This window comes from Halyomorpha halys, unplaced genomic scaffold (genome assembly GCF_000696795.3).
Source record: "Halyomorpha halys isolate HHAL.00 unplaced genomic scaffold, Hhal_1.1 Scaffold312.1, whole genome shotgun sequence".
Lineage (NCBI taxonomy): Eukaryota > Metazoa > Arthropoda > Insecta > Hemiptera > Pentatomidae > Halyomorpha > Halyomorpha halys.
The window spans coordinates 59,403-82,799 of NW_027105402.1; the positions used below are offsets into that span (position 1 = coordinate 59,403).

Here is a 23,397-nt window from a genome sequence, read left to right on the forward strand (position 1 = left end):
ATGAAAAAATATTGTGGCTAAAATAGTTGCTAAAGTGCCAATTTATATTTTTTGTCATAAATAGCGGCGTATATATATATATATATATATATATACATGTACATATCTATATATTTTCAATAAAGGTCAGGAAAAAAAAATTAAAGCTTCAGGAAAATAAACATAACCCAGGAGCTATTAGAGAAAATTATTTTATTTCTATAAACTTCTGATTGCATTAAAAAGTGGGAAGGAACCCAGTGTATTGGTGAGTTCCATGGATAACCAACATCATCGGAAAATGATAATTATACCAATGAATCAAAAGTTCTTTGAATCAAAAAATTTAGTTTGTTACTCACAACAGGTCACAATACCTGATAGGTTTTCATAAAGCCAAATTTAAAAGAATTCCCCAAATGATTCTTTTTTAGAAGGATCTGCTGCCCAACACAAAAACCAAAAAAACTTCATAAACCTCTTTAATGAGGAAGATATTCAATTAGGAGCAGAGTGGTACTTTTTAACCCCAGCACCTGGTAATGAAAATAAATCTAAAGAATAAAGTCAAATAGCGAGTAGGTTGGTCGTTTAACATAGTTTAATTCAGCAATATTTAAAAAGTTCCTGAAATTGAAAAACGCTATGAAACCTACTTCTTTCGCCCTCCGGATAGCCTAACTTATCTGAAGTACGAAACAGACTATTATAGCGAATAGGTTGGTCGATGCAGACATGTAGCAATCTCACAAGGGGAGGTCATAACACAAAAAAAAACCATCCTTTATTACCGGAAAGTAACCATTCCTCACTAAGACCGCCAAGAAGAAACAGTCCTATATCATTTTTGAAATATTTGCTTATAACGAAAATAGGAGACTTAAGATATTTTAATCGAGGAATATTTAAAAAGCGCCTGAAATTGAAACAGTAAAAATTGTTGAGTGGGCAGCGTAAAGCATTACCAACGGAGACTTTGCTTGTTAAGCCCATGAAGATTATTTTGATTAAAAATGTTTCATGATAAAATATAGTCTTTCAAAGAAATGCACCAATACTATGCGTTCTTTCCCTTAACTACATAAAAAGCACTGCAGAAAACATTTAATGCAATCAGAAGCTTACGAAAATGTTTATTCTTATTTTTTAGACCTTAATCCCAGTTAAATATTGAACCTCATTCATCCTAATCCTTTCATTATTGAATAGCTCAAACACGGATAGATATATTTTTCACAAAATGAGATTTAAATGTTGTTTACAAGATGGAGTCTTCATTTATGCAATAGTAAAGCTTTTTCATTTCAAAACTAGCTAGAGATCCCTTTAAAATTCCTACAAATGTGTGACTTCTTTACCACTAAAGGGCAGATCTACAAACGTATAGTTTCAAACATAACCAGGTCCAGTTGAACCATTCACAGAAGAGTGTATGAATCACACAATCTCGAATAACACACCTTTCGAGTGTTTACTGATCTATAGGAGCTGTCCTAATGAAAGTTTTAATTAATTCATCAAAATAAACACAATTTTCAATTTGGTTCATTTTATTATTTAGTGATATATTATGTAGCAGTAAGGCTCGTTTGACTTCCCTTCTAATTTAGGTTCGAAAAAATTACTTTGACGATAGTTTCATAGTTACTAACCATATATCCGTAATCATGAGACAGCCTGGGATACCAAGATTAACAAATCTGGTAGAAAGACGTCATTAATAAACTTAAGAAACTGGTACCAGAAGAATCATTTAATGTTTAGCCTTCAAACCTCAAGAGGAAAATAGACAAAAATAAAACACCAAACAATGGAATTGAAACATAAGAAAACGAATATGAGGATCTGTGTGAATGTGCAAACGCCGACGAAGATGAGTTTGAAGAAGTTCTGAACATTGTGAATCAGTATCGTATCAAAGAGGAAGGGCCAAAGGGACTCACTTTGGATTTTTTTTCCCCAAAGGACGGCAAGGTAGAGTTCCCACTCGAAAAAAAAAAAACTGCGAGTCAGAAAATGTCCCCAACCTACTATATAACTGCAATTATTTAAAGAAAAAACACACGGTTGAAGTTAACAGGGATTTCGCACATTAATGTAATTATTTGTAAAATTGTTCATTTAAACGCAAATATTAAGAGAATAGAAGTTGTTGTTAATGTTATTTCTAATAATTGTGTTTACATATAAGGAAAATTCACTAAGTCGTTCTCGAAAAAATCGTGCTTCTTTCTCTATTCTCTTCTGACCCATTTCAGTGTATACTTTAAGGATTCCGAAATATATTATATTTATTGTCCTAAAAAGTGAGGGGTGAATATAAAATTGAATTAACTTGGTCAATTTTTCAATATATGTTTTCTAGGAACACTTAATTGAAAAATAATTGATTTTTAGGAAAACATTAAGCTATAAAGTTTGAGTAAGTAAAGTTAAGTAACTCCCCCTCTCTCTCTCCCGCCCCCCGCGCCTAGCCATTTATGGATACCGGGTGCGGCAGCAACTCTCTTAACTGTGAAATGTGGAATACCGGATGCTACGCCTACAAAAGGAATAGACTCCGCCTACCAGCGTCACTCGCCCTGAAAGCCTGGCCACTATTAGACTTCCTCCTTCAAGACACGGTTATGGACCCAAGAATCAATTGTGTACTTCAATCATCACAGGTCATGACCATCATTAAATTCTCAAACAATATATATTATCTTTATTTAATAAATAATAAAAAATGTTTCATATTTTTAAAAATCAACTTCTAGAAATCACTTTCATAGTTTTATGTCTTTAGTTTTGTTGCAAAAACACCCATATAAACATTGGTTACAATCCGAAACACGTTCAATTTTATTTTATAAATAACTAATAAACTTGCAAATGTAGGTATCACATTTAATTTCTATTAGTCTATTACTAATCCGAATAAAAAATATTAGCTAAATCAGTGCTTTTTTCTTTTGTAAAGGAAACGGGTTTTACATGTTCATTAAAAATGTTGCGAAGTGAACATGAATGTGTAAATATAATTGAGTTAGTACCTCCATACCACTGGCCATACGAATCTTATGTAAATCAAAACTCTGTGAAAAGATTTAATTAAATGAGTAAGATATTACTTTCCACAAGTTTTCAGGAATATTTCTTTGGACTCTGGAATCCGAAAATTTAATTATGAGAAAATTATTTTACCTGATGCTTCTGATCGGAGCGTGTCGTTAGCGCAGTATGTGTCCAGCAAAGGTTCCGCGTCGGGGAAGCATGTTTTTTGTTCTAGAAGTTTCTGAGCCCCGAGGGTGTATACGCCATAAGCGAAATAATAGAGGTAACCGACGGGTTCAGCTGTGAGCGATTGGAAAATCTTTATCCCCATGTCGCTCGCCGGACTCACCTCAGTGACTGCTGCAGTTCAAGTAGGAAGGATTAAAGTATATTTGACAATAATCTAATCTGAAAGTGGAAAATTATTTCGAAAATATAAAACATTACGCAACCCTTAATACGGTCAAAAATTACTAAGAGTACTTCAAATTTCAACAAGGGTTGACTACAGATGTAAATTAGTAAAATAATCTGTATCCAGTATTATCTCGTATTTTGAATAGGTGTACTTTAGAAATGAGATATAAAATAATAACGAACATGATTACACTAGTGTTTCAAAAAGTCGTGAGAACCATCTAATTTATTTAATTATGTATGTACAAATTATAAGTGGCATTTTTATTCGTTTATTATTAATAAATATGTGTAGGGGAATAAGAAAAAAAATAATAACCCCACTCAAAATTTGACGTTTTACGTTTTAACTAGTGTAAATTCCCAAAAATAAATCAGCCTATATGCCATCATTCTTCCAGGCCAATCCTCCAAGACTATCTGATAATTTTTTTTTTAGATTTGTCTTCAAAGTCCCAGGTCACCCAAGGATGATCCTTGAAATTCCTCACTATCCTCCCATATTAATATAGCTACCAATTAAAAATTTTACAAGCTAATATCTAGGTTATTTATTAAGAAATGGGGAAAATATTAAATGTTTTGGCATCACTGGCCCATTTCCTTAAAAACAAAATAAAATATTATCACTTGGATGAGAGGGCCAAAAAGCAGTAAAAAATATCTTGAAAAGTTCAAAAAACATACTAATAATAAATATACCTAGTAGTTTCTATTTGAAAGGTAGTTAAATTAATTATTTTGTTCTTATTCTCTATAAAAAAAAAACATTAGGGTGAAACTTATTGAAAACAGGCCATGATTTCAAGTTTTGTATAATTATTTTCAATTACGAACCTTTGTAACCAACTATAAAATAATAATAGGCTAATAAAGGATATAAGATAATAAAGAATTACTTTAAATGATTGATCATCATCTAATAATTTGCAGTGTTGCAAGTTTTACTTTTTGAATTTGTCATTCCATTATTATAAATATAATTGAATTAACTGATTAAAAAAATATTGTACCACAACTTTTGAAGTCCAGGGCTTAGTACTGGATAAGGAGTTATCGTTTTTTGACCAACACTTTGTACAAGAAAATAATGTGGCCAGCATCCAATTATCTGTGAGCTCCTTCAAATCAATTAATTCAAATACGAAAGAGCACCTAACAGACAATGGACTTATTGATACTGAGGTCTGGAAAAGAATACTAATTGCTAGAAAAGTATTCAATGCTGTCAAAAGGGACTTCATCAATAAGAGGGATTGTCAACGAGAACAAAGGTGGCAATATACAAAAACACTTTCATAATAATAACATATTTTTGTAAATCTAGGACCAATATGACAAAGCACAAAAGCCTACTGCAGAATTTCAAGATGAGATTCCTTCGGAAAATAGATGGAAAATCAAGATGGGACATAATTAGAAACATCACAATTAGGATAAACCTAAAAGTAAAGTTTTTGCTTACAGTATGTAAGGTCCAGGATCTGCAAGTGTACTCACACACTGCAAAAATGGTAAATAGGGGTCTGGCAAAAAATAAAATTAAAATTACCTTTGTAATTGTTCTAAAGGGACCGGTCCCAGAATAATAAACTATTTTTCATTTCATTTCATTGTAAGATCTGAAATAAAGATAAATCATGTAGAAGAGATCCAAATAAGACCCTAGGGATGAAGAACTCCAATGAACAATAACATATTACCAGAAGAGAACCAAAATAACTGAAATATTATCCCTAAAACAGGGTGCAATCAAAGCAAGTTTAATGTCAGGTATGAAATGATGAAAGAAGAACAAAGAATATGCAACAAAACTACACACTGATATTACCTTTGAAGTAATTTACAAAAATTCATAACAATTCCTTTGTTACTAATCTGCTTCTGGTGAAGATAACTTAAAAGTAAACATCAGTACTAATATATTTTCCAGTAAATAGTAATACGGTATTTTTTCAAAGGGAAACGATGATGCTAAAATAAATTAATGGATGTTACTTCATTAACATGACTAAATGAAATAAAAATATATTTCAATTTTTTTATTTATGAAAGTTTTTCAAAAATTCAATATTTACAATAAATATAAAATACATTATAAATTTTCAAGATTGAGTATAAAAAGATTGGTGAACATATTTACAAATATGGACAAGTAATTCATAAACAATTTCAATGAATTCTCCTTTTGTTACTATCTACCTATTTACATAAACTTGAATAATATACAAAGTATAAAAATTATTTACATGGAGATTTTTGTATCTAATACTCAGGAAAAATTCCTTTTGATTGATCAAAACCTAATTTTTAAATAACTAGTAATAATAAGTAAGTTTACTTATTTTCTACTTTGCCTATATACTTCTGCGTTATTTCTTAATTATTTTGATTGGCTATAATAATAAATATTAAACATTAAAGTTGTTAATGAATCAAAATCATCAATAATAAATAATATTTACAGGAACAAGTATCTAAATAGAAAACAATTATTCAAGAATATTCTGAAGTGTTTCTAATTTTCTGATATAATCTTTTGGTCTTCAGTAAGAGTTTGATCATTAAGACGTGCCATGGCACACTTGCAGCCCTCATTACATTGTCCATCTTTGCAACACTGCCGCTTATACAGAAACGTAGCAACACTAAAAAAATAATATAGAATTTCAAATCACATCATTTTTTATTATATTACAATAATCACAGTGTTTATAGTGGAAATTGAGATTCTGTCAGCTACTGTAAAGGGATAAAATAGCTACAGAAACTATTTTTGCGATACAATGAATAATTTATTTATTTAATTTATTTTTTATTTAAAATATATATGTATTCAACTTAAAACTTTTGTAAAATTAAGTGTTATTTTCATAGATAGGTGAATACTTTTTTCTTCTTCTTTTTTAATATATGTTAGCATAGTTTTTGCAAATATGTTTGAATTAAAAAAATAAAAAATATTTTTAAACAGAAATATTATAAACCAAAAAAAGCCCTTTTTAATTAATTATTTCATTGAATTCCTATTCAGTGAAATTAAAACAAAAAAAAATTACAAGCATGACTAACAGGCAAATAAAGGAACAAAATAATAAAAAAATGTAATTAATTTGCCTTTTTTTCAAAATATTTTAGAAAATGTGAAATAATAAATCTAAATAATGTATAAACTGAATGTACATGTTATGTATTTTATATTTAAACATCTTGTTATATTTTTATAACAATATGTTATAAAAATATAACAAGATGTTTATGTATTTTATATTTAAAAAATTAAAATTAAATTGGTAATGCTAGAACAAATGAAGCGCTAGGGGTTCAGTACTTTGTAAAGAAATACTGTAGTTTGTACAAGGGCTATACCTGGAGGTGATTTGTTCTGATCATGCTCAACCACCAGATTTCTCCCCAATTAATTACTCCAATAAATTTTTCCCCAATTACTTTGTAGAGGGTGGGCTCAAGGAAAGCTCCCGAACCCGCAGGGTTGACTCTTGGCTTCATTAACAGAATAAATAATTATCTAACACAGCCGGATACAAATTCGGGTCCTGAGAGTTAGTACCATTGAGCATAACTTTCTGAGCTCCCCTGCTGCCTAATGTACTTGTATGTAATGTTTATTAGTAAAATATTACAAAATTGTACAACAATTATAATAAATCATGAATGGATTCTTAAAAATTCTCAGTTAACTAATTTAGCAAATATATTTATTCTTAAGTCTTGAAATGCCAAGGGTAAATAAATAAAGTCACTACTTACCAAATGTTAGCTAGCATTACGAGACCTATTGCAGTAGATATCAAGTGATAAGCTCCGGGCCAGGTGCTGATTGTACTTTTAAATATGTGATTGTACAAGAAAAGGAATCCCAGAGGGATAAATCCTTCCCCAACTCCAATAAAACTGCTGTATATTCCTAAAATTAAAATAAATTGATGATTTAATCTATAACCAAAATTTTCAAGACATCTTTATTGTATTTAATCAATACATACCTAAGTCTTTATCACAAACACATTTAGTAAGAATAGATCTATGAAGAACTAAAAGCCCATTCTTCATTGGATTTAAAGTAGAAACTGAAAATCAACAAACTGCTAGTAAAATTGAAATTTTTTAATGCATTGTAAAATCATATAAAGTCAAAAATTAACATTGAATCATCACTCACATATATACAGCTCAATAACATTCTGTGATAAGCCAATACCAGTGTATGAAATTGTATAAAGTATCAAACTTAAAATAGTAATCGTAAAATCACTCCATTTTAGCCATCTTATCAATAGAGGTGGGTACAAAACCAATGCTGAAAATGAATTATCGCATGTTAGTCAAAGAAATTAACAATCCACTATTTGTACATTTATTTTAGAATTAAATTACAAATAAAGATTAAAGAATAGACCTTTATAGAATGATTAAATTTAACATGTTACATGAAATAATAAACAATGGTATTTCTTAACATGAACCACCAGTCTACCACATTTTTAAAATAAGTTTGATTCATTCTAACTTAAGAGAATACATTTTAAAATAATTATTATTAACTCTAAATGTGTGATGAATTACATGGTATTGACTATGGTATGTTATGATTGAATATGGTAACATATTGATCATAACATAACTGTAAATAGCCAATGAATAAGTTTTTAAAAAACAAATTACAGTAAAATTCAGAGAATCAAAAGGATCTTAGACTAGTTCACTTGTCCTTAAACCCTTGCCTTAATGACCAAAATTAATCTGAAATTTCTTAGTTAGAAATAACTGCCTTTCAAAAAATTAATGAACAAAATATTAACGCAATATTCTGAGCTAGAGTTATAGTTAACATTTGTAGGAAACAGCATCCCAAGCCATTTTAGAGAAAATAACTCTTAAAATACCTTTGGAGGAAGTATTCTGAAGTAAAAATAAGATGTCTCAAGGAGGTTGACTGACAGTTAATGGCTTTTCGGAGGAATAAACTTACCTGCAGGTTCATAACTTTGAAGTTAATTTGCAACTAAATCCAAAGTTATGAGGAATAATGTATGCTCACTAGCCTACTTACCATATAGGTATATAACCACACAAACACCTTTTTTGGCAAGAAAGCTTTGGAAAATTAACCTTAAAGTAATATGGAATTTAATTATCAAAACGAGGCAAATATTCAGAAAATTGAGAATAACCCTCATAGAAAGATAATTTTTCTTATTTGATATTATTTAAAACAGAAGAAATCATATAATTAACTATTAATTTTTATTATTCATGTTTTTCATACCTAGAAAATGCACTGCAATACAGTATGCCATGTAATATCCAAAGTTTGTCACATTCATATCATTCGGAAACTGTTTTTCCACAAACAGTAATCGTACACTTCCCTCAGCTGAAATAAAAATAAAATTCAAGATAAAAATAACAGAAATATGTCAAGATCTTGAACATAGAACAATAATAAGACATTTACTGTCATTTTTGTGTGCAGTACATTTTTTTCTGGCAAAAAATACTTTTCACAGAGGTGATATTTAATATCAGGCTTTCATTAATCCATAGACAGGTGTGCCTGTGAATATTTCTCTCACAAATTTTAAAAACTTACTAAAGCTCATCCTTGAATAATTTTGTTCACTGTTCTTTCTATCTAATTGGAGCTTAGGTTCATATTGAGATAACAATTATGAACAAACAGATTTGTTAATAATTTGCTTAGTAATGATTTTATTTGTGAAAATAAATTTTGGTAGTGGAAGGTCATGGATTCCCTTACATATGAACCCTATGTATATGTTTGTTTTTTTTTTCTTTCTTTGTGATAAATACCTTTTTAGGCAATCTGTGCTATTTATGTTTTATTATCATCAAATAAGAATATTTTTGAGCTTTTGGAGCATGTTAAACCCAAAGCCCAGAAAAAAATAAAATGTAAGTTTATAATTTCATTTTTATAACCAAAAATTCGGTCATTTACATTTAAGTATACTAAATTTAAAATAAAATATTTTTTCTAGCAATCAAATTAATTTCTGGCATGTTACATAAAATCTAAAAATAAAAAGATTGAAAATATATACACTGGATATCGTTTATAATGACCTTAGAGGGACCAGGCATATTCAGTCATTATAACCAATCCATGTTGAAACCATTCCCTATACATATTCTGTAAATGTGAAGAAGTCAATTTTAAAAAAAGAAAAAGGAATTTTCAAAAATCAATTATTGCTACCAAAAACTAATAAATTACTTTATTTGGGTGATTATTACTTATTTTGACAATCAGTCTTTATGACCGTGCTTATTATATGTTTTAATAAAAATAAATTGGTGAGGCTCAGAAAATCAATGGTTTAGAAATATTTGTCACTATAAACAATGCTGTTATATCCGAGCTTGTTATAAGCGATATTCAATTTACTTAATTATCTGATGTTACTAAGCTTAACATGTGAATTCTATTCCCATTCGCTGATGAATTTTTCTTTTTTGTTTTAAGCTAACAAAATTGCACGTGCTACAACTTTACTTTTATTTCATATATATCCTAACAAATCAAATTTTATAGCAGATTTAATGAATATTAGTTTTTATTTTATTAAATTATATATTTTTTCATTTATTACTTCAAGAATGATTTTAAAATGGTAAATAACATTTAGTATTTAAATTTTAAGGTATAAATGAAAATTATAATATTTAACATTTTTATCCTAATCCGTTTCAACTATCTTTAATATTAAAAATTTATAAAAAACTTCATGAAGGTTCTTTTGGTCTATATTTTACATTCACTTAACTATATAGGGAATAAGTGAAAGTATTGCGATCACGAAAAAATGAGTCCAAAAATCCTAATATCACAAAATAGTCTGTGAACAACCTTGCTCAAACATGAAAAATCATACAATTCCAAAATTACGTATTTATGAGAATATGCCTGGGATGAAATACCAATGTGTTCAACTGACTGAAAGTGCCACATTATCGAATTATTACTTTTTTTTTTAAAAGTATTTTTATTAAAACAACCCTACCGATTTTAATTAAATTCACCATGTCAATGTAGAATTTAATGATCTCTAATACCAGTTAGGACTTATCCCAATTGAAATAGGTTGACAGGGATTAAATAATGAATTTTTGAAAAATCTTCCTTTAAAGTTCCATTAATTTTGGTTATTTGAAAAAAAAATTCTCATTGTAGCAATAATAAACAATAGATAAATATTTAAGAATTTTATGAATAACTAAAGGATAAAAAATGAAAAATAGATATACCCGATTGTAACAAGAAAAACCGATACTACTACTTAATATATATTTTTAGAACAGAAAAATAAAAATTTGTTGTTCATAATTTTTGCATTCTCTGGTATTTGTATTTTTTAAAATTTTATTTTATTTGTTATCAAAAATCACAATAACACCAGTCTAGACAAAATCTAGGGAGTTATTATAGGACAGGGTAGTAAGTAAAAGTTCTGTGATGTGAGCACCACACCAAATGTTTTTATAATCGACTAAATTTCACATCACATTATGATGTCCTGAAACATTTTTTCTTGGATTTTTAAACTAATTTATTTATATTTGATAAGTTCGAATTTGTTGACAATTAAAAGTATCCTCTTAAATAATTTCGGAAAAATTAAATTCCCTAGCATGATAGAAAGAATGATAGAAATATTAAAATATTAATTGATTTATTTATTTTTTTAAATTGTCTTATTAAATTTTGAATCAAGTAATTGTTTTAATCTTCTGGTGAAATTTATTTTTAAATAACTGTAATATCACATAAATTGAATTTATTCAAGTTATTTACCTACAGATGCGCAGTACAGCAACCAGCTGTTTAAAATCATCATCCAATTTACTGTGCAAAATGTTTTTGCGTTAAATGGTACTAAGAACTTTCTGAGATTTAAAAAACTTTTTCCAACAGGTGGAGGTCTCCTTTTTTCTTTCATGAAGATATATCCGAGTGTTATAGCTGTCAATTTAAGCACAATAATCATTATAAAGAACCATCTGTATCTCAGCTTTGTCAGCAAAGTTCCTGATACATAATTTCCAATGAGAGTTCCAGTTGTCATTGAGACCATAAGCCATGTAAACCTTAAAATTAAGATAAAATTAATTATTAATACAACTGATTGTATGAAATGGTATCTCAGTTTTTGGATTGGCAAGAGTAGTTATTAATTCATTGATCCAAGCTTGGTTTATTACAAGAATTGAATTTCTGGTGCATATGGTAATATTCTATAAAGAATTACAGTTTTAGATTAGGAAGGTTGAAAACAATTATACCCACAAATGAATTCCAACAGATTTTAAAAAATCTTTTTTTTGTGGGATTGAAAAAATATATGGATGTCAATGGGGCATATTTTTATTTTAATTGAAATGTCTAAATTATTGTAGAAAAATAAAAATATATTTATACCTGCTTATTCAATATACCATGATTAAATTTTAGTATTAAAAAGGGTGAAAAGATAGTTGTGCTGTAAGAGGTAACCTTCGACTGGATAATTCTTGAATATGTACATATCATGGGATTCAGATAATACCTTACAGTAAGTTAAGTTTATTGGGGACCTTGAGATGTATTAAGACCATTAATCTCCATTGGGTATTTATAATACTGACTAAATGGAGTATAACACCTGTCATACTGTTTTGTTAGGCTAGGTTTTGAATGAGATTATTTAACAATAATGGTATAGTCCTAAATTTGAAAACCATACACTGGTTTGTAATGAAGTATTACTTAAGAGCCTTGTTGTTCTGGAACCCTTAAAAAATAACCTATCTAATATATAAATGCATTGATTAATAATGGTAGCATTCTCAAAATCATAAGGATAATTTCTGGTTAGTTAAAATCAAGTCATTTACCTGGAAGTTCTTTCTTTTACAGAAGTACGGTTGCTTAAGTAGCAGTATGTACTCAGATGGAGCAGTTGCCATCCACCACCAAGGCCAGCAAATAAGGATTCAAGAACAGCTGTCAGCATCGGTGTCATATGCCAAATATATGCTGAAATGAGTGATATACCAGCTGCAATTGTCATTCCAGATATACTAAGTGCAAGAAGTGGAAACGCCAGCCCTGTCCAGTCTCGCCAGGCGCCTGCCACCACCATCACGAATGGTGGTATAGCTTCTCGCAACACACTTCTCAGAGTGATCACATCTAAAAAAAATAAATTTAGTAAAAAATTACGTTAGATTTAAAGTAATTTGTTTATTAATTTATTTGAGCAACCTATATAGATAAGAGTTGTAAATTTTAAGTAAAATTTTAACTATATTAGGACGATTATCTATTTATTTTTATTTTTTGTTGTGCCTAGGTTCCTTATTGCTTGAAGTGCAACAGCAAAATTCTTATTTTCACTGAGAGTACATCCAAATGGAACCTCATCAAGTTTATTTCTTCAGCATTCATTTAACAACACTGACCAGCTAAAGGCCATTCCTAAACCTCCAATATCATAGTTCACAATAACCCGCAATGTCGTAGTTCACAATGATCTGCAAAATGTGGTAAGCATGCCTTTGGTTAGGCACCCCTCAGAAAAGGAAACATTAACTTGAGGCACTTTGTCAGAAACCAGTAATTCTAGATGATTCAAGATAACTGCTCAGCATCAGTACAAGTTCATGACCAGGTTTAAGAAGGTATAAGGTCTATTGGTAATTTCAAAAGGTGGTATTGAGGTTTCAGAGTTTTTAATCTAAAACTCTTATAATTTATTATATAAACACAAAAAGTAACAATAGTAACACAACTATGCCTAACAATTAAATAAATGAAACAGTTAGTGAATATAAATAGGCACAATACAAACAAATAGTGGCTTAAAAAAATTTTACTCAGTTTAATTTTCAATATCATAATGCAAAAAAAAAAGAAGAAAAAAAAGAGTTTTGTTACATTTTAGCTTGGTGATTTTTTTAATTTGTTGAAATTATGAATCACGGAAATGGAATGATAACTCAGCCTTGAAACATAACTATGCTACAGCAAATTGAAAACTCAGTAACATGTAAACATTTTAGTAACAGATTATATTATTTATACCTATGAGGATAGAATAAGGAAAGGGCGTAGAATATTAAGCATAAGAAGAACACCAAGCTCAAGAAATTGTAAAAATGAAACATTACGTGCATATGGACTGTGGTATATATTTTTTTAAAGATCATTAATGCTTGACAAAATATTGGAGATAAGGAAATAATAATAATAATAAATAATAGAATGAATAAATCCAATGTATGGCTTGAGTATATAAAAATTGGACACAAAAAAAATAATCTTGATCGTTTTTGTTAATCTATTACAGTGTTAGTATGGGTCATTCTCCTAATTTAGTCAATATATATTTTTAAAAAACTAAAATCTAGCCTTTCCATTATTTTTATTTTATTTTGTTGGCTTCAGATGGTGCTCCTTAATACATTCAGAAGCAGGACACACTTAGTATCATAGTTTTTGTGAAATCAATTTTTGGGAAAAATATTATTCTAGGGAACAAAATATAGGACTAGGGAGTGGTAAAATGAAGTAGAGCACTTCAATTCTGCATTAGTTTCAAAAGAAAATATTAACTTTTTGGTAGCCATTGTGAACTTTTTGAGCATAAACTATTTTGAGCATAATCACTTAATATAAAATTTGAAAAATTTTGTCTGTTTAAAATACTTGGAACATTCTCACTTTTTCAGGAAAATGAAAACTTAGTAAGGATTAGGACGAAGTTCAATTCCTTTCAGTATAAATATAAAGACTAAGTGGTTTCCGAATATTTTACATATCTTGGTTTTTTAGAACTGACAAAGTAAATTCATGCGTATAAGACATAGGGAGCGCGTATAAAGTAGTGTTATGATATTTTTGTTATAGAAGGTAATTTATATTAAAACATTTAATTAATATTTAAATAATATAGTCCAACTAGTTTTTAATGTTGTATTGTTCTCCAAATTGAGGAGAACCCTGAGGATGGAGGAATACTGCTAAAGATCAGTTATTTTGTACAGTTTTAAATAAACAAAAATTTGGAAATAAAAAATCACAGAATATTTATATAGTGCCCACTCGTTCAATATTATTACATCTACTAAGACAAAAAAATCAAACATAATGCAGTATCAAATATTACAATTGAATATTATTTCTAACATGTTATGTAAACAAACATGTGTTTATTCAGTATTTAAAAGAACTGATAAATCCTCTTAGTACTATTTCATTTGATATAAGTGAACTGACTTCATTGGGGAAATACTCTCATGACTTCAAGAAAAAAATAAATAAATAAAAAGGAAAATACTAAACTGACAAGTAAAGACTCATTATTTTAATAGCTCTTTCATTTCAATTACGGTTATAATGAAAGTGTGATTATTTTCTTTTTTACATAAAATTGAGATTGAGAGCATGGAAGTTCAATGACGCCTTCTTTATCAATTTAAAATACATCAGTATCTTGAACCACCAATTGAGAACTTCACTTGGTAAAACTATGGCTGTCTTAATAGTAAATATCAGATTACAATTAAATAGTGTCCACTCCATAGCCCCTGAAGAATTTTAATTAAGACACAAATAAACAAAGATAAGTATTAGTGTAAAGAGATTCTGAAATTCCACAAAACTATATAATATGCATAACATAGATCTCATCTCCATTGATTTTTTTAAGTACCAGGAAATGGCGACCAATAAAAATGCTCAGCCAATTTTCATTCTCTTTTATATCCTGGAGCCAACTAAGAGGCAAAAGGGGGATCACATGCTTTCTACTTCCTACAAGTGTGTCCTGCTCACCTTTTGGTAAGAAACTGGTAGCATCCACTTGTAGGGTCCCAGACCTAGCTTTGTGACAAGATTAGGGGGTGACAACCCAAGCATAATATATTTAAAACGAGAAATCAATTAATTATTACTACCTCAAAGTGAAAAGAAAATGTGGACCTCAAAGACCATAGTAACAGAATAATAAAATAATTCCTATTCAGATGGTTGATCATTCTTAAGGAGCATTGTAATTGAAACAGACCGACAATTGGTGAATGACCTCTTTGTCTTTTTTAAACGTATAAAATTTTAACTGGGTTTGGAAATGTATTCATAAGGAACCAACTACTTGAGGAGTACAATGATTATTAATAAATAAATTTTATTTTATTTTCAATGTGAAGACTATGCCTGCATGTTTCAACCGAAGGTTTGTAATTAAATTCTTTTGCAAACATTGATGATGATAATGATTCTTACTAACTAGAAAATAGTGTTTATAGTCTTCCTCAAATTAGTGAACATTAAAAAGCCGAATTATATATCTTTGTTTTAGATCCGAAAAATAAATATTTCGCACAAATCTTTTTCCTAAAAAAGTAGATAGCTGATATCAGAACATTAAAAATGTTCAAATGTTTCTAGCACCCATTCGAAGTTCCGATACGGTACGCACTTGATAACAATATGATTACAATGCTTGAAATGAATGAATGGTTTTCTTTTTAGCGAGAAATTTTTATGGGAAAAGAATTACATTGTTATTTCAAACGTGGTCTTTGAAGAGGAAGATTTTTATCTTTTAATTATAAACGTTACACAACTCAGCTTTTGATTTTTGAAGATGAGCCTATAGATTTACATGACGTAATTAATTTCTGAAACCTCTTAACGGATGAGGTACGTAGATCTTTATGAGCATTATCAAGATTGCTGTTTTACACCGAATTGGAATTATCAAAGATTGCGTTGAAAACCTTGTTAATTATTTTTACAAGCTCAGGAGAAAAGTTTAGGATAAGAAGGTATAGTAAATTTCTGGTACAGATAATAAGAGATAAGGAGCCTACATCTAGAGCAAAAAATGTTTAGCTTGTAAAATTTTGTAATTGCCCCGGCTAACGTTTACACTTATTTTTGATCTAAAGAAATATTTCCACAAAAATATTTTAAAAAATAAATATATTTTTGATTTTTTTTCAGTAAAATGTAGTAATTATAAGTAGGTTTTAAGTAAGTATTATTTTGTTTAAGAGATAAAGAACGATGCAATGATAAATACATTTGTAGTTTGACTGCAATCTGTTCTCTTTTTTCTATTATTCAGATTATATTTTGTAATTACGAGTATTTAATGATTATTAAGTGCATTGGAGAACATTCTTTTTCGACACTATAGCAAAAATTGTGTTAAGCCAAATAGTGGACAAGATTGTTTTAGTAACCACTTATGAAGTTTTCTAGTGTTATTATCTCTGAATACGCTAACAATAAATAGAAAAATGCTTGTTTGTAAAAGTTGTGTTTTATTTTCTATATACAAAACCTAAGACCCTGGTAACATTGCTAATCCTCGTCTGTATGAGGAAAATGTGCAATCCCACAAATAGACCAGGCAGATATAGCGCGGCGATATATGCGAGCATGCAAAATATTCCAATGCAGTTCCTCGTCTGAAATTTCTTTTTTATGGTCCGAATAAACCATGGTTGCCGATCACAAAATGAAAGGTACCATTGTGAAAACGATTCTATTTACTCTTGACTAAAAATCTTGCATATACATATTTAAAAAGGCACGTGATTTAAAAAAACTTCAAGTTTTGCAAACTGATTGTGTTTGGTATGATTTTCCACATAATTTTGGCCGTATAACTGAAAGGCAGATTATTTCCAAATCATTTCTGGTTACTCGTGACAACAACTGTCAGAAGTGGAGGGGCATACCAAATTATATTTTGAGTAATTGTAGAAGTAGTGAAGCAAAAAAAGTCTACTTTATTTAGTGTATAATGGTAGCGTTTGGGGGAGAGGGGGGCATGAGGTCCCTCTTCTTCTCGCCGGATACACCGTTGATAACTGTACACGTTCTCATTGGTTTTTCTCGGGAACTTCGCATAATAAATTTTGAAGGGAAATTTACAAGAAAACCAACTCGAGGTTCAGAAAAACTAAACTGTTTAAAGTTTAATATATTTCGAAAAACATTAATAGTAAAAAATGGCAGAAACAAACGAGGAAACGGTCACACAAAACAGCATTCACGACGCATATTCTGGCATTCTTCTTCGACACACATATACTCACTCACTCATTCACATGCGTGTGCGTGAGATCTTCAGTGAAGGTGGAGTAAGATCTTTGGGTACTGGAGGGTATGAATTGCACATTGGTAAGAGATTTCCATTATCATATCTGTATCCAAATTTCGTTGGATCCAATTCTCGGTAGAGAGGTTCGCGTTCATTTTTCCAAATACAAATTTGGATGTCGCTAAGCGTAAAAGAATACAGCCTTAAAGCGTGGGAAGTGCATGGGACTGTAGGCACATTGATGCCGTTCCCAATCGATCACGTTAAAATGTTATATCGAGTCACATCCACAGAATTTCCTTTTTTGCCAATTAACTTTAAAAATAACAACTCAAGATACTAAGCATCTGTAAGCGGTTGACCAATTACTGAAAACTCATTATTTATCAATTTAAATGCAGATGGTTTAGTTGCAATTTCGTTGAATCGCAACCTGTGACAGCATGAAGATCATGCGGTACTTGTGGCACGCGTATTCACAAATCTTAAACTACTAAATGGCATCTAACAAACAGTAACTTCCAGGTTCTGATGTTCATCCGCAAGCTAAAACTACTGTATGATGTCACACCCAGGTCTCCCTTGAGCAACACGAAACGCATGTATCAGCTTTTAAATTGTTGGATCTTAAATCCTATGTTTGCACGATTTTCCTTGTACCCTAAAACATTGATCATGATTAGGATACCCTACCGCGATGTAAATTTCCTGGTCTTCCAAGAGTGTTACGTGATTGAGGTGATGTATTGACAATTTCTTGTTTGTTAAATGAACTTGTGAGGAAACCATTAGAGCGACGTGGTATGTTTGTTGATTGACCTGAATGTTTAACAACTTAATTCTGTGCTCGTAACTGCGATTCCAGATATTTTATCGTAAGAATAAAATGCCATTTCTTGTAGCACTGTTGTCGTAATATGACTTTTTTTTCCTATATAGCTCATATCGGGTTGGAAAAATTCATAAATTATATTTGAAAAACTCTTTAAGAACATTGTTGGTAAATAATTTTTTGTTTTTCTATTTACATAAGAATTAAAAATAAGTTGTAATGGTATTACAAACAAATATAATTTCGTTTCAAATAACAAAAATGAACATTCTGTGAATTTATTTTGGCATGTATTATGGAAACTGCTACTTCTGTTTGAGAAGATAATCCTAGCTGCGGTCACATTTAATTTAGTTTCAACAATAAATAAATCATTACTACTCCTATGCTAATATTAGAAACTTCTTTGTTTTTTTTATTTAAAGTTTCAATTTAAGTGATTATACACCTACTTGTTCCCAAGACAGAAATTTTCTCAAAATGAGGGAAATTTTTAGTTCTTTTCCTGAATAAAATGGGTTTCCGAAGCGTGTACCTCAAATAGTGCAATAAGACTTTTATTTGGTTTAAAGTCTAGATTAAACTTGAATCATTCGAAAACAAAAATTAATTGTAGTTTATAAGACACAGATTATCGAAATATGACAAGTTAGTGAACCTGTAAGATTGGATTGTGACCTACAGATTTATAGAAACCAATGGACATACGGAATAGTAGAATTCTACTAGCATCTCCAAAATTAGAATAATTTTTTTCTCTCTTTGCGTAGAATTGTGGATGCACCATTATACATCACTAATAATATAAGGACGTACATATCCTAACAATATCGAACACTACTAAATTGTCTTGGGCTGATAAATTCAAATATACACTAATTCACAACACAACCCCAAAACAGTTGACACCCGGAAGACTAAGGAGAGTTATGGAGGTGAATCAAATTACACTGCTGAGATGAGAATATCCCTAAGCTGACAACAAAATTTCTCACCACTAGTAAATTTAAAGATTGATAGTTTCAGTTACTGTCAAATTTAATTTTTTGTTTGTAATATATAAATATATTTTAGTTTGGCTTATTACTTTTTTCACATATGCTCTGATTTAAGTGTTTTTTGTTTATTTTTTAGAATGTGCCTAATCATTACAATTAATTATTTCTCAATATTGTGATATATTTCAATAGTTGCCTTTATGAAGATTTAAATATATATATATGTATTTCTCTACTTAAATTTACTTCGCAATTAGGTCATTCATAATTTATTTGCATTTTCAAAACATCAATTAATATGGGGTGCTCTTGTGTTTAACGAGATAAATTTTAATATAAGGATATTTTATATTTCTATAAAAACTATTTCTGAAATCAGAGATACCACTTTGAACATTAAGATATACCTGATGCTTCCGATCGCAGCGTGTCGTTCTTGCAGTAGGTGACCAAATCGGGCTCTTGGTCGGGAAAACATGTCTTCTGCTCGAGGAGCTTCTGGGCCCCGAGGGTGTAGACACTGTAGGCGATGTAGTAAAAGAGGCTGGCTGGTTCGACGGTGAGGGACTGGAAGAAAGTCACTATGAAGCTGGAAATTCGGCGGAATAAATTCTTTATCTCCATAGTGTACACCCTCCGGACTCTCCTGGTTGACTGTTAAAAGTTCAAGTAGGAGTAACAGTTTATTTGACGATTATCTTATCTCAAGGAGGAAACAGATTCCGAAAAGGAAACGATTACACAACTTTAATAGTGGTCAGAAACTATTGGGTATACTTCACATAATAACATGATAATAATCTTCAAAATCACACATTTCCAATTAATATTATCTTTTTTTTGCTATTATTATCTTGTATTTTTTAATAATCACTTTAAAAATTTGGAAAATATCCAACATGAGTACATCGATAGCGCAAGAATCTAATTTTCTCCCAACTGAACTTTCAAATCATACAAATCAATTTTAAAAAATAGCTTCTTATTTTTTTCTTAAATATGAGAAGATGGTCGGGGGTAGTGGTCAGTTTGAACATTCTTTTTATAAAATTTTGGATGTATCTCACTTTTTAAAAAAAAATTATACTCAATAATTTCTTAAATATATTTCTTTTGCAAAAATGAGCATGTATTTCTTATATTATGATTATTTTTAGTTTTAGATTGTCTAAACCTAAATATTCAGCCATTGCTAAAAAATGCTTCGCAGATATTAGTATACCATACTTTGTAATATATTATTGTATTTATTTGTAAACAATACATAGATAATGATAGAATATATATGTATAGATACAGTATACAGATACAGATGTAGATATAAGAGGAAATACATTTGACCTAGTTGAGAGGTTCTAAGTTTTTAGGATCTATGGTAACTGATTTAAAAGTGGTAAAGTTTGTTATTTTCTGAATTGCTTAGTTCATGCCTTCTGCTCAGAAATTTAAGAGTTAGAATTTACAAACCTATTATCCTACCTATTATTCTTACGCTAAGGGAAGAACAGCATATTAAGGATTTTGAAAAGAAGTACTGTAGTGAAATATTGGGACCTTAAATGGATGAGTCAACCGGATTAATTAAAAGGTTACACAACACCGTATTACGGGAATTACATACGGTAAATATAATTCAGTTTATTGCATTGGGGCGAATAAGGTGGGCGTATACGGTTTTATGTTTGAGCTCAGTAATGAATGGAATAATTCAAACTAAAATTATCAGAGATGTTCATTTACTAATGAAAGATAAATAAATGAACATCTCTGATAATTTTAGTTTGAATTATGGAATTTTGTTTTGTATCAATATTAATTGAATTCATGGAAATTTTAGGTCTATAGTTTTTATTGCACTAAATTTTGACTAATCTAGATCAAAACATTATCAACTATAAAAGTAAGATATATGAAAAAATGATGAATAATCAAAATGTCACTAAAATCTATAAATTAATGATACTTTTTTTTTATCCCCTTCCCTTGCCATTTCTGGCATACGGGGTGCGGGGGCAGTGGGGTAGTGCCCTGGGGTTTGCGCATGCCACTGCTCCCAAAGATCACCAATTTAAAATTAATGATACTGACAACTTATTGAATTAATTATATTATTGTAATATCAACTCAACAGCATTAAATGAGAGGAGGTATGAACTACTTTGATCACTATTATCTCCTCTACTTTCATTACTCTGCAGTCTTTTATCCAAAATTATAGATGGAAACTGCACGACAGATATTTCAAAATGTATTACTCTTGCTGATTTCTTTGTTTTAAGATGAAGACAGTAAATCTCCAAAACAGTATAAAAATGACGTGTTATTTGTTTTTTTAAGATTAATCAAATATTTCCGGAATGGGGGGGCTATTATCGTTTAATAAAGTTGCCAAATACTGTGATTTTTTACGGGGTGAAGACCACTAGAGAGGAGGATTTTAAGAAAAATCTATGGGCCCGGGAAAGCACAAGAAGGTTACATGCTAAGATCTAACGAAGAGGTCCCCAGAAAAAACAAAGACCTGGAAACCGAGATGAGAATCAGAAGGCTGATGTTCTATGGGCACGTGAAGAGAATAAAGGAGAAAAGATTGAATAAGAAGATCTTCAAAAAAATTTTAGCTACAAAAACATGGGAGGATACACAAGCGAAATGAGAGAGGAACTATAGAGACTTTAAATTTCAGATACCGACAGTCTAGATAGAGATACGTATAGGAAAACATTGAAAAATCTCACCAATATTGGAAGAGGAAAAAAAGGGGTACGAAGTGGTCCAAAGAAAGAAAAGAAAGGCAGTCGAAGATCATGAAACTGCGATGGGAAGAGAGAAAATCAAGACTCCCAAAGACGCCTGAACATTAATATTGGTGTGGTCCTTAGTGGCCGATACGTGATAAAAAATAATAAAAAGTTACCAAATGGTGACCAGGGCCCTGTTTCATAATAAAGTACAAACTAATACTATTAGTCTTGTAGATTTACCTTAATAAAACTACACAGACTTGCACAATAGTAACTTGTACTTTAGTATTTTTTAATTCCTGTAATATCACTGATAGTTACCCCTATCATGAAAAAAATAAGTATTAGTATTATTACCACACTAGTTTCTACACTTGTACTATGAACTAATACTATTAGCTTTCATTATAGAGCCCAGACATCTATCGAATGCAATCTATCAGTATGTATTTAACACTTTGTGGTATGTTACATTGTTTACGTGTTCGTAAACAATTTGTTACATGATAATTTGTTAATGATAATTTTATTTATCAAAACATTAAAATATAACCTATGACAGTAAAAATATTACCTTTCAATATTTATCGTTTAAATTGTCGTTGTAAGTTCCCAATTTATAACATATATTTTTTCATATCTATAAATTACAATCATAATTTATTTACTAGTTTACAAATTATATTATTTATCCATAAAAGATGTTCTTTGCGACTAATAAATCGTCAAAAGAGAGAGTTTATTGTATGTAACTTTGGCTAAAAAATTAATTTTAATGATAAATAATATCAATGGAGTCTGTAGGCGTTGGATGGGACGTTTATTCAATTAGACACACTTTAAAGGGCTGTAGTTGAAAAATTAATTAGATAGTCTAATTCGTTCACTAATATGGAAGCTAAAAGCAAATAAATCGATTTTTGGTCATTCTTCAAAAATATATCGCTGTGAGTCGGTTCGATTGCGGCCTTCTTGATTGAGTGGGTCGATTTTTATTTTGTTGCCCAATGGGATTAAAATTCGACTATCCCACTCTGGTTAGAATAGGATGGTAACCAATATAAGAAATGACAAGGGAGTAAAAAACGATATTGATGCTGATTGGATGAAGCAGAAGACAACCATTGGACACAGTTGGATTAACTGCTTCTCTAAGCTGAATAACAATAGACTGAAATTTATTATTCCTTACAGAAAGAATGCAGTACTTTTCCGGTTGTAGGAATAAAATAAAGCAAATTAAAAAAAATAAA

General features: G+C 29.9%; 2 protein-coding genes across 2 annotated transcripts in view; both read right to left on the reverse strand.

Annotated features, from left to right (window-relative positions):
- The window catches only part of LOC106681156 (probable peptidoglycan muropeptide transporter SLC46), a 25,114-nt gene extending 21,714 nt beyond the window's left edge, over window positions 1-3,400 (reverse strand). Inside the window, exon 1 of the mRNA XM_014421329.3 lies at window positions 3,166-3,400. Coding sequence (XP_014276815.1) covers window positions 3,166-3,346 — 181 coding nt within the window. The 5' untranslated portion in view covers window positions 3,347-3,400. The remainder of the gene's footprint in view (window positions 1-3,165) is intronic.
- Window positions 3,401-5,459: 2,059 nt separating this feature from the next.
- Window positions 5,460-20,070, reverse strand: LOC106681158 (uncharacterized). Its single transcript, XM_014421332.2, has 8 exons — window positions 19,808-20,070; window positions 12,349-12,646; window positions 11,270-11,562; window positions 8,723-8,830; window positions 7,616-7,753; window positions 7,440-7,523; window positions 7,204-7,360; window positions 5,460-6,080 (listed from the first exon to the last, which is right to left on the reverse strand). The coding sequence occupies exons 1-8, from the start codon at window positions 20,022-20,024 to the stop codon at window positions 5,951-5,953; spliced, it is 1,425 nt and encodes a 474-aa protein (XP_014276818.1). The 5' UTR covers window positions 20,025-20,070; the 3' UTR covers window positions 5,460-5,950.
- Between the last annotated feature and the right edge of the window lie 3,327 nt (window positions 20,071-23,397).